General features: G+C 36.9%; 2 protein-coding genes across 4 annotated transcripts; one reads left to right on the top strand and one right to left on the bottom strand.

Annotated features, from left to right (window-relative positions):
• The first annotated feature begins 1,986 nt into the window (after window positions 1-1,986).
• LOC109244088 (E3 ubiquitin-protein ligase rnf8-like) lies at window positions 1,987-4,716 on the top strand. 2 transcript variants are annotated; one of them, XM_019411119.1, is made up of 5 exons: window positions 1,987-2,289; window positions 2,803-2,953; window positions 3,046-3,112; window positions 3,205-3,439; window positions 4,301-4,716. In XM_019411119.1, exons 1-5 carry the CDS (start codon window positions 2,225-2,227, stop codon window positions 4,506-4,508), a joined length of 726 nt encoding a protein of 241 aa, XP_019266664.1. In that variant the 5' UTR covers window positions 1,987-2,224; the 3' UTR covers window positions 4,509-4,716. The 2 variants fall into 2 exon arrangements, with proteins under 2 accessions (XP_019266664.1, XP_019266665.1); XM_019411120.1 differs by lacking the exon at window positions 1,987-2,289 and adding an exon at window positions 2,303-2,433.
• A 2,920-nt stretch (window positions 4,717-7,636) lies between these two features.
• LOC109244087 (putative receptor-like protein kinase At3g47110) lies at window positions 7,637-10,973 on the bottom strand. Of its 2 annotated transcripts, none has more exons than XM_019411117.1 (2): window positions 8,270-10,973; window positions 7,637-8,177 (listed from the first exon to the last, which is right to left on the bottom strand). In XM_019411117.1, the coding sequence occupies exons 1-2, from the start codon at window positions 10,917-10,919 to the stop codon at window positions 7,810-7,812; spliced, it is 3,018 nt and encodes a 1,005-aa protein (XP_019266662.1). In that variant the 5' UTR covers window positions 10,920-10,973; the 3' UTR covers window positions 7,637-7,809. The 2 variants fall into 2 exon arrangements, with proteins under 2 accessions (XP_019266662.1, XP_019266663.1); XM_019411118.1 differs by having other exon boundaries at window positions 7,996-8,187.
• Between the last annotated feature and the right edge of the window lie 240 nt (window positions 10,974-11,213).

Below are 11,213 nucleotides of genomic sequence, written 5' to 3'. Positions count from 1 at the left end.
TTCTGTTATCTCATGTTTTCGAGACAGACAGTGTTATATTTCTTTCAAACGATTGTATTTAGTACTTTAGTAGTCCGTGGATGTTGTGACACCAGTTCTTGGGTAGAGGCACATGTCGGTTTCCGCTTTTTGTTCAGCTTATTTAATTGAAGTCTTCCGCTTTAATTTCATATTCCGATGTTATTTAAATATTTATCGCTTGTTGTTATGAATGATAAAAAGGATTTAAAAAAAAGGAATTAGGAGTTATGATTTGTGGCTTGCCTAGCTTCTACGAGTAGGCGCCATCACGACCCCCGAGGGTAGGAAATCCGGGTCGTGACACCTACCGACGCTCGATCACGGGGCGGTGCAGACCAACGGTTATAATGAAAATGTGGGGAGTCCCCTAAGCGCACATCTAGAGCTGACAAAGTCTAGTGAGCTATGCTCAGATTCGAATCATGGCCTCAACTAGCTGTCCCATCTCCATATCTTTTGTAATTAATGCATTAGTACTATGTTGGGTTTTCCCTCCTATATAAAGGGATCCCTATCATTATGTATCTATCGGTTGCTCCATCCAAAAATATACAAGAACACTCTCTCTCTCTCTCTCTCTCTAACACTTTTTCTTGAGTTCGTTACTTAATTTATTGCTTGCATTCATTGTGTTCTATTTATTGTTCATCATTTATTGCTTATTATTGGTCATAAAAGCCGCCTTTGATTTCATTCTATCTGTTAGTCGCCCATCGATTATCCTCGATAGCTCCCAGCCGAGCCTCAGACTCGACCTCGGAGCCCCGAATAAGCAAGCTCGAGGCCCCGATTATTAACCATTCGGTTCGATTATCACCTTGCTCTCAAGCTCTAATCTTGTTTCTAAGTCTTTCACATAGCATCAACTGCTTAACAACCGACATAAAAATAGATTACGTATTTTTAGAATTCCATAATTAAATTTAATTGTTATTACCATTTTCACGGTAAATAGCGTGATGCGCTCAAACCCAACGCAGCGCTGCGAATAGCTTACTGCCTATCGCAGCGTGGAGTCCCTGTATACCACTAAACTTTTTTTATTTTATTTTCAGCCACTACATCTAAATTAAGACTACTACTAACGACGTACTGAGATGGAAAAATAACTCAGAGAACGTAATGTCGTTGATTTGGGATAACTCATTTTCCCCTATTAATTATCATGCCACTCCAATACATGCCAGAAAGAATTATTGACTTGACGTACAAGGATTGCTTAACCCAATTTCTATGTAAGCATTTAGACACCAACACCTTGATTAAAATTGTTATAGCCAGTCAACTAGTGATATTGTTCGTTTTGAGCTTAGATACGCACGATTTTAAAATGCATAGCCAGGTTCTAAGACTTATTTACTTATACGGTAGAACTTGAGTTCGTCTACGACATGGTAGATCGGACTCGGAACTGAGGGACTGATGATCGGGTCAGAACCCGATATCAGAATGTCTATCCTCGTGAACATTGAATCCGTGATTCTAGAATAGACTCTGACCCCGAACGAGCTCGAGAGAACATTGACAGCGTAACCAACATAAGACCGAAATAACAGAAGACCGAAATATTCGTGACCGACGGATATTACGATGGAAATCTCCGTTACATATTTAAGATGATAAGTTTTAGAATTTTTGTAAGTATATAAATATTATAATATATTTAAGATCATAAATATTATTTAAGTCATTCAAATTGAAATCGGATACAATATTTGATATAAATATTATGTGGGTGCGGGATAATTATTGACCTCTCCTAAGATGGAAAAAAGTTGTAGGGTTTAGTTAATTCTCCTAAAAGAAAAGGGTAAATTCGTAAAGTAAAGATACAAATCAATCTTCTTCTACAAAAATCATCACACTTTAATACTCCTACGAGATTTCAGTAAGCTGAAAGTCAGGAAGAAGCGTGCGGTGCAAGCGATAGTCTTTGAGTGAGCAGCATCAGTGGGAGCCCCACCCCCCCCACCCCACCTCCCGGGCCCCCACCTTGACATCGGGTCGATCGAATACTCTCTAGAATTCTTTTGCCAAACAAAACGCTTCACGTTTTTGCTCCTTAAGTTTCTCCACTGAAAACAGAATAAAACAGAGTCTTTTAATTGTATCAGAAAAGCTAAGTGGTTGAAGGATTATTATTAGAAATATTTATTGGAAGTGCGTTGGATTTTTGTTTTTGAATGGGAATATTGGTAGAGTGATGAGGAAGTCTTTTAAAGATTCACTAAAAGCACTTGAAGCTGATATTCAGCATGCCAATACTCTGTACGTCTTCTTTATTTGAATGCTAGAGTTTATTTTTATTTATTTATTGTTTCCAATCAGACCTTATAGACAAAAAGTTGTGGATTTTAACAGTTTTAACACCTTCTTGATCATTGATCGTAGAATTATTTGAATATTTTCTAGGTAATTACCTCAAAATTGGTGTTCTTTTCTGTATGTTAATTTGTGATTTTGTTTCTTCACCTTTATTGTTCCACCTTCCCTATCAGTTTATTATTCTGCAAAATAGCGTATCATAAACAATAAAACCCTTAATTTGGGAATTCAGAGTTATTTTGCCTAATTATTGCATGATTCTCTGTACGTTTTTCTTCTGATGAGCTTATTCCCTTATTTTTCCTAATTTTGGAACTAGCTCTGGTAGTATCAGGGATCCACAGCTTAGTTCTTCTGAAATCTGAAAAATAAGCAATTTGTGCCTTTTTTGCTTGAATATTGCAAAAGATTTCTTATCATATATGGTCATGACTGGTTTTCTTGAGATATATACAGGGCGTCGGATTATCCAAGAGAATATGACGGTGCTAGCCTTCAGATGAGACTATCGTACAGTCCCTGTGCTCATATTTTTCTGTTTCTTGTTCAGTGGTCTGACTGTCACCTTGCTGGTGCTCTTGGATTGCTTAGGATCCTTATCTATAAGGTCATAATCTTTCTATTTTCCTTGTTGCGCAATTACTAGCGTTGTCTTTCATCTTTAGGCAATGAAAATTAGCATATGATGTTTTCTTGCAGGCTTATGAGGATGGTAAGACTAGCATGTATATTCGTGAGAGAAAAGCTAGTATTAAACAGTTCTATGGTGCGTCCTTATACTTTGTAAGGCAATTCCAGTTTCTTTAGTTTTTTTTTTTAAAAAGTTAATGTTGTTCATTGAGTTGTGTCATCGAACAGGTGTGATATTTCCATCATTGTTGCAACTTCAAAGGGGAATTACTGACATTGAAGATAGGAAACAGCGAGAGATCTGCGAAACGAAATACAGAAGAGGAGATGAGATGAACAAAGGTAAGCTGTTTGAAATCGAAATGGAGAGGGAGGAAGAATGTGGTATCTGCATGGAGATGGATACGAAGGTTGTTTTGCCGTCCTGCAATCATTCTTTATGCATGAAGTGCTACAGAAACTGGTGAGCCAAGTTTTGTTATTTTGTTGAATTTCCCATTTTTCTATTAGTTCATGCATAATGTCTTTGTTTTAGTAAGTGGTATGCTTAAACAATCTTTGTGACTGTTCCTTTTTGATTTTGCGTGTAGCTAACACCATACATATTAGTCATGCATCTGAGGCTGAAACTAAAATGAACAATGAACTTTCAGGAAGTTTGGAGTACTGAAGTGGTGTCAACTTCCAGATCATTGCATGTTTTCTGTTTTGGTTGAGAGTGTGAATTGAATACTACATTTTTACTTGACCTACCTTCGTTTAATGATGGACACATATAATGTATGTGGATGCTCAGAAATTTCATTATCCATAAGTTTTTGTGGTCCAGCAATGTAAAAGATTTTAATGAAAAAATTTGGTTTAAAAATAAATAAATAATACTGACTCTTGGAGTACTTTGGACAAGTGTGGAAGGGTTTTGCAAATGCTGTATCATGGATCCTGCAATTAGCAACAGAAACAAAATTTGTGAAGCATTTACTTGGTGAGACAAACCTTTTGTTGATTTTGATTTAATTTGTCTTAACAGATGATTCTAGTAAGGTTAAATTTTCTGGCCTTTACCTAGTCTTAATGGTAATCTGGCAATGGAAGCATCCCAAACAGAAGAAAAAGTGTGAAGAGAATTTATTCTTGATTGTTCTCTGGAAGGTCGTCTGTTTAGTACCTGACTATAAGGGGATTCCGAGAGAAAACAGGACAAATCGTGTTATGCTCTCATAATAGGTCCCTTGCATCTGCAAACAATAGTGTATCTATTTTCTGTGTTCTATATTAGTTCTTTTTACTTGAATAATATATCTATGTTGTATGATTGCTTCAGGCATGCCCGATCGCAGTCATGCCCTTTCTGTCGAGATAGTCTCAAGAGGGTGGATTCTGGAGAGCTTTGGATCTACACCAACATTTGTGATATCAAAGACTTGTCCGCAATAACAAGGGAAAATATGAAGAGGCTTCTCATGTACATCGAAAAATTGCCCGTTGTCTATCCAGATCCAACAATTGTCTCTTATCATCCTCATTATTGATTGAGGAATACTAAAGGTTAGGTAGGTTGCACATACTAGGCGCTTAGGTAGGTTGCACATACTAGGCGCTTTGTTTGTATGAAAATTCTTTCTTTTTTAAACATTTGAAATGTACAGTTTGCTGTCATTCCAGCAAGTGTGGATACTATTTGTGCACTATAATTTTTCACATTTTTTAAGCAGCAATTCATATTTGTTCTTCTCGTTTTCCTGCTTTGTTTCGCGGCCTTGTCATTCTATGTTCAATTAATGTACAATCTCAGAAGAAACATTTATCATACAGTCGGACCAAAAGCGTCCACTGTAACACCGTTCATTGCACTCATCTTCGTCTCTAAGTTGATTAGCGAAGCTAGGTAAGAATCGTGGTTCAGACAGATTAGCAAGTTGTATGTTAAATATTCTATAAAGATGTGTGTTAAACTCTGTAACGTAATTCCTCAAAAAGGAAAAAAGGAGAAGCGAGTTCATATTAGCATTTTAAAGAAATTACAATTTTTTAGAGGTAAACACAAAATCTACTGGTATATCCATCTCAACGCTTTAAATAGAAGTAGTGCTAAAAGCTGAAGACACGATCAACAACTGGTTGAATCATAATAAGATGGAAAGACACAATATAAGTTCAATGATTGGATGTGTATACGAATTCATTGCAGCGATGTAGATATAGTTGATGTCATCTATTACCCAACGGGTTTGGTGGCAGCTAACCGTAAAGATAGCACGGCTAGCTAGTTTTCGGACTGATCATTCAAAAATAGCCAGCGTTTGCAAAGTCATTGAAAAATAGTCACTATTTTGCTGCAACACGGAAAGTTCCAGCATAATATACTGGAGATTGGTGCACCTCTGTATGAACTTCCAGCATATTATGCTGGATCGGTATATTGTACTGGAACTCCATTATAATATACTAGAATATTTTTCGGATTTTAAACAGTGTTTTCATTCAGATATATCTTTACGTGAAAAGTAGCTAAATTTGGATTACTTTTTGAATTGTGGCTATTTTTGAATGACCCACTTGTAAATTTTAGCTATTTTTGAATTTCTCCCCAGCTAACCGGGTGACCCAACTATACAATAAAGCTGCAGCCCAAAAGAAATACCCAGTCTCCCTTTTCGCGTTACCTGCTGGAGAACGTAATGGGGATATGCTTCCAGTTTACAGCTTTATGTTCTTCAAGATTCATAGGAACAATACCGTTATAGAATATTGTTATAGAAGCAAAGTCGGTAAAATTCGACAGCAGAGGCGGATCCAAGATTTAAATTCTATGGGTTTAACTTTTAAGATTTTTATCATTTAACCCATTATATTTTTAAAGTTATGGGTTCATATCTACTATTTTTGCAATTTTAATGAATTTACATATAAATTTTTACTCCGCATAAGTAGTGGCGAAGCCAGGCATTTTTCTTAGGGTGTTCAAATTTAAAAGAAATAAAAAAAATCTCTGACAAAGGGTGTTCAATAGTATATGTTATGTACCTCTAAAACCTAATATTTTATCTATATCCGCAGTGTAATTTTCCGACGAAGAGTGGTCAACTATAGTGTAGCTTCGCCCATTCGCATAAGAAGTTGAATTCAACTGAATCCGTCGGTAGAACTTCGGCAGTTGAATGTTTCAATCTGGTTTGATTCATGATGGCATGCACAAAATTTTTTCCCTGTGTGCTTTAGCGGAAGTTTTTCATTCTTCACCCGGTCCTTAATAGCCATTCGGAAGTCAATCTCTAACCATATTTCAACTTGTTATCAGTGCATATACCAATCCAAGATAAATAGGCTCTGTATATCTGATCCTGTAGTATTGTTGATACAGAGATGAGACTGCCCATTTTTATTGAGCTTTCTCATGTAATATAAAGTTGGTAATAACATTTAGTCATTCCAAAATTAGTACTGATATCCTACTTGTCTACAGAGTTTATGGGTTTCCTACTTCCAACTAGACCGTATTCAGCAGATTTGGTTATAACGTAAAAATTGCATGGGGCGCCCTATTTGGTCGCCCCCATTTAACCCATACCTATTTTTTTTTAAATTTTTAACTTGTACCCACTTTTTAAACAACTTCAGCTCCTTTCTCATCCTCATTCTCCTCCTTCATTTTCTTCTTCTTCTTCTTCTTTTTTTTCCAGTTATTAGTTTTAGTCCAAAAGTTAACCTTTTTTTTTCCAGTTTTAATCTTTATGTGATAAATACAAGTATGAGATGTTGTTTTTATTAAGAATACAATGAATACTCTACAAGATAAGATGAGGTATTAGTTAGATTTGTATCTTTGTTTTGTTCCAATTGTTTTCGTTGTTTAGTACCCAACAAACACCTCATCTGCAAACATAAGCGTTCCTTCATTGTTTAGTACCCAACACCAATCTCATCAGCAAATTACACCTTCTTCTACTGCAACTATGTCAGCTACTGTTTTGCTCCAAAAAGCTGCTCAGATAGGAGCAACAACCACAACTACTGACCCATCATTTCTTGGAAATAATTTTGGGATGAATAATTGCAGTGTCAAGAACAATAATGTTCAAGTTCAAGAAGTGAACAACAACAAGTTCTGTGGATTTTACGTTACTACTACAAATAACTCAATCAGTACTAGTCTTGGAAGTGAAGTAGATCAAGGTTCAGTGAATGAGTTCTCTACTTTGAACCAGCTGCAGATGTATAATCCTCCTTCAAAACGACATCACATACAAACTCGTGAAGAGGAAAAAATGATCTCTTTTAAGAAAACTTCAGCTCTACAAAAACTTCAGCTCTAGAGCTGAAGTTTTCAGTTACAACACAAAAACTTCAGCTCTAGAGCTAAACTTCAGACCCGGCTACTAGAATGCTTAAGTTTTGCGTGATTGCCTTTGCTACTTCAGCCCCGTGTGCTGAAGTTATGCGAAAAAGCGGGTACGCTTGCAATTTTTTTTGCAAAGCGGACACAAATTGAAATGTGACACAAAAAGCGGGTATAGATGCAAATGCCCCGGTTATAACACTGTTCTGTTCTTGCCTGTTTGAGTAGGAATAATTTAGGTATATTAACAGATTTAGCCGTGCCGACTTTAGGTTAATAGGGTAAACTCTATCAAACATGACAACATGAGATGAACTTTAATAGAAAGGGGGCTCACTTTGATTAGCCACTGCAAGAAAAATAAAACTAATTCTGGGCATACTAGTCCACAGACCACACTGAAACATTCTCTTATTCAAAACAAGATTTAATGCAGGAAACATGAAGATAAACAGTTATTAGTCCGTCGCCTACTCATCATCTTGTTCATGTTATCATCTCCTTGAAAGGAAGGACTTCTTGATTGCTTGAAGTTCGTTCAAAACATCATTTATTGGCATTCTATCTCTTGGCGATGTTGCAGAACATGTGAGCCCTATTTCAAAAACCGAGAGTAAACATTCTTCCATTCTTCTTGCTTGCTCTTGATTGATGTTTTGTTCTTCTTCTTCTGCCAAGAGCAATAAAGGGTCTACAATTTCCATGACATGTTCAGGCAAAGCCACTGAAACATACTTGTGAATATTTAGATTCTCGTTAAACATCGTGTCAGTTGGTCTTCTGCAGATGAGCAACTCTAGCAACACGATTCCAAAGCTGTAAACATCTCCAAGTGTGGACACTCGACCACCTGATCCATACTCTGCAAGGTACTAAATCAACTTTCTTTAGGATGATGCGCATATATATACACACACACATGTATACAAAAAATGTAAACTAGTGACATCATACCTGTTGGGATGTAACCTATAGAACCCTTTAGTGCTGCAGAAATCTCATGACTCCAAGAATTGCTCGACGTGTCAAGGAGAAAAGTTGCTAATCCAAAGTCACAAACATGGGCAGACATATCTTCATCGAGGAGTATGTTGCTTGGCTTTAGATCACAATGAACTATTGGTGTTTGGCACTGGTTGTGGAGATAGTCAAGTGCGGAAGCAACATCTATTGCAATGTTTAGTCTTTGGATAAAGCTTAGCTTCTTTCTTTGCTGTTGCTGGTCATCATTTTCTTGATGCAACCAATCATGTAGGTTTTCGTTAGCCATGAACTCAAAAACTAAGCATTTGAAGTCATTACCTTCATGATCAATGCTCGAACAAGCAGTTTTAATTCTGAGAAGATTACGATGCCTTATATTTCTCAAGGCTTTGCATTCATCCAGGAAGCTCCTCAAAGCCCCTCTTTGTTGTAAGTTCAACACTTTCACTGCCATTATTGTATTGTCCCCTCGGAAATGCGCTTTGTATACTGAACCAAAACTTCCTGCACCTACCAAGTTATCCTCAGAGAAGCCACCGGTTGCTCTATGTATTTCTTGATATGTAGTTCTTGGTATCTTTGATAATTCCCCATCATCCCAAGCGTGCGCTTTTCTTGATTTTCTGAGCTTGTAATAAGAAGCACAGGAACACAGCACTAAAACTGTTAATATAACAGGAACAATAATAGCTACCGGAGCTCTTGAATCAAGGTGCTTGGTAGCTTTTGAGCATTTAGGCAACTTTAACTTGGGAACACCTCCACAAAGATCACTGTTTCCATTGATCGAGATTGCGCTTGTATTTGCAAAGATCCCTTCAGTTGGCACCTCACCTTCAAGTTCATTTAATGATAAGTCGAGTTTTCTGAGGTAAGGAAGCTTTCCAAGAAACTCTGGTATTTTCCCTGACAAGTTATTCTGTGAAAAATCTACCTCACCTAATCCTTTTAAATTTGTAAAGGATTGAGGAATTGTTCCTTGAAAGAGATTATTTCTAATATTTACACGCTCTAAGCGGAGGCAATTGCTGAGAGTGCTTGGAATCTCACCTGATAATTTGTTCTGTGAAACATCCAATTCCTCGAGATTTATCAACTGACCAAGTTCTTTTGGCAATGATCCAGTTAAAGAATTACTTTCCAATGATAAAGCAATTGAAAGGGAAGATAGTCCTGCAACCTCTTTCGGTATGGATCCAACAAGATTATTCCTGCTAAGGTTTAGCGCCGTCAAAGACTTACACTTCCCCAGCTCTGGAGGTATGCTTCTTTCTAGTCTATTTTCTTGCAAGTTTAGACTTGTTAACCGTGTCAAGTTACCAATAGTGAGTGGTATCTTCCCTGAAAACGCATTTCCATTCAAATCGAGACCTTGCAGATATTTAAGTTTACCTATAGCTTCAGGAACACTGCCATTTAGAAGGTTTCCGTCCATTCCAAGATAGGTCAAACTAATAAGATTGCTCACACCAGCAGGAAGAGTACCATGAATCCTATTGTTACCTAGAGAGAATATCTCAAGTAACGTTGAAAGATTAGTGATTGAGTGAGGCAATTCTCCACTAAAGTAATTGGTTGCAAAACTCAGTACATTCAGATATGTACAATTGCTTAGGGAATCAAGAAATTTCAAACCCTCATAGCTTCCCCTCCTACCTAGTCTGTTCTGCTCAAAGTTGAGCCTAACCAAAGTTTTCAACTTTCCAAAACTAGTTGGCACATCGCCAATTAGTTTATTTTGGGAAAAATCAATCACGTTAAGGTCAGAAGCATTTGCTAATGAAACAGGAATAGGTCCGGTGAAGCTGTTTACAGCGCCAGCAAATACTGCAAGGTTTGGAAGAGTGAGGCCTACATCTGCTGGAATTTGTCCATGCAGTTTATTTTGAGTAACAGAGAAATAGTAGATGGAAGAAATATTGAAAATCGACGAAGGGATTGTACCAGATAATTCATTTGAGTTCACATGAAATACTAACAAATTCGTTAGACGGCCAAGATCCTGAGGTATTGGTCCTTGTAGTCTATTATCTGAAATGTCAAGAAATTCTAAAGACGAAAAGTTTCCTATCCAATGTGGGATGCCTCCTGTGAAAGAGTTCATTTTCAGTTTTAACAAATACAGCTTTGACAGTGAACTGAGTTCATCCACAATTTTCCCAACCATATCATTAAATTGTAGATGAAGTTCTAAAAGTTCCTTGCAGTAAGTTAAATTAGTAGGAATTGTTCCACTAAAATAATTGTGACTGAGATTGAGATGTTGCAGCTGCAGTAAGCGACCGATTTCTTGAGGAATTTCACCATGAAAGTTATTGTTTCCAAGATGAATACCTGTAAGGGAACTGAGATTGCCAATGGAAGGCGGTATGGTGCCAACGAGTTGTTGTGAACTCAAATGAAGAAATGTAACTCTACCATTGGAAGGATTACATGTTATACCTGTCCAGTTGCAGTAATGAAAAGAATGATTCCAAGAAGTCATGATTTGGTTTGGATCTTTAGTTATTCTGCCTTTGAAGTCATGTAATGCTAGTTGATCAGTTTCTCCTATAGATGATTCCAAACCTGAGATTGCTATGGACAAAACAATAATTGAGTTCAGTAACAGAAGCCTCATTGTACTGGAAATTGTACAGAAAGCAAGTAAGACTAGTTGTCTTTGCTTGGTTAAAGAAAGGAAAGTAGAGCCTTAAGATAAAATGACAGAAAACATTAGAATATAAGTTTTCCTTTTCAGGATGTCCAACTAACATGTATAAATGCTAATAATAAATGCAATATTATTGGAAGGGGCGGCCTTCCATAAAGCAAATAAAGCAACTACTTTAGGCTCCACATTTGTATGTGCCCCATTTTGTGTTACACTTAATAGGCTATGTATAAGTTTTAAAAAAGGTTCTGTGAAGTGAAA

This window comes from Nicotiana attenuata, unplaced genomic scaffold (assembly GCF_001879085.1).
Source record: "Nicotiana attenuata strain UT unplaced genomic scaffold, NIATTr2, whole genome shotgun sequence".
Taxonomy (NCBI): Eukaryota; Viridiplantae; Streptophyta; class Magnoliopsida; order Solanales; family Solanaceae; genus Nicotiana; species Nicotiana attenuata.
This window is presented reverse-complemented; position numbering and strand designations above follow the sequence as displayed.

Excerpts from the sequence above, each read along its gene's own strand:
- LOC109244088 (XM_019411119.1), top strand. The coding sequence starts at position 2,225 with ATGAGGAAGTCTTTTAAAGATTCACTAAAAGCACTTGAAGCTGATATT. Across the intron at positions 2,290-2,802 it reads ATTCAGCATGCCAATACTCT|GGCGTCGGATTATCCAAGAG; the intron begins GTACGTCTTCTT and ends AGATATATACAG. Across the intron at positions 2,954-3,045 it reads TTAGGATCCTTATCTATAAG|GCTTATGAGGATGGTAAGAC; the intron begins GTCATAATCTTT and ends GTTTTCTTGCAG.
- LOC109244087 (XM_019411117.1), bottom strand. The coding sequence starts at position 10,919 with ATGAGGCTTCTGTTACTGAACTCAATTATTGTTTTGTCCATAGCAATC. Across the intron at positions 8,178-8,269 it reads TATAGGTTACATCCCAACAG|AGTATGGATCAGGTGGTCGA; the intron begins GTATGATGTCAC and ends AGTACCTTGCAG.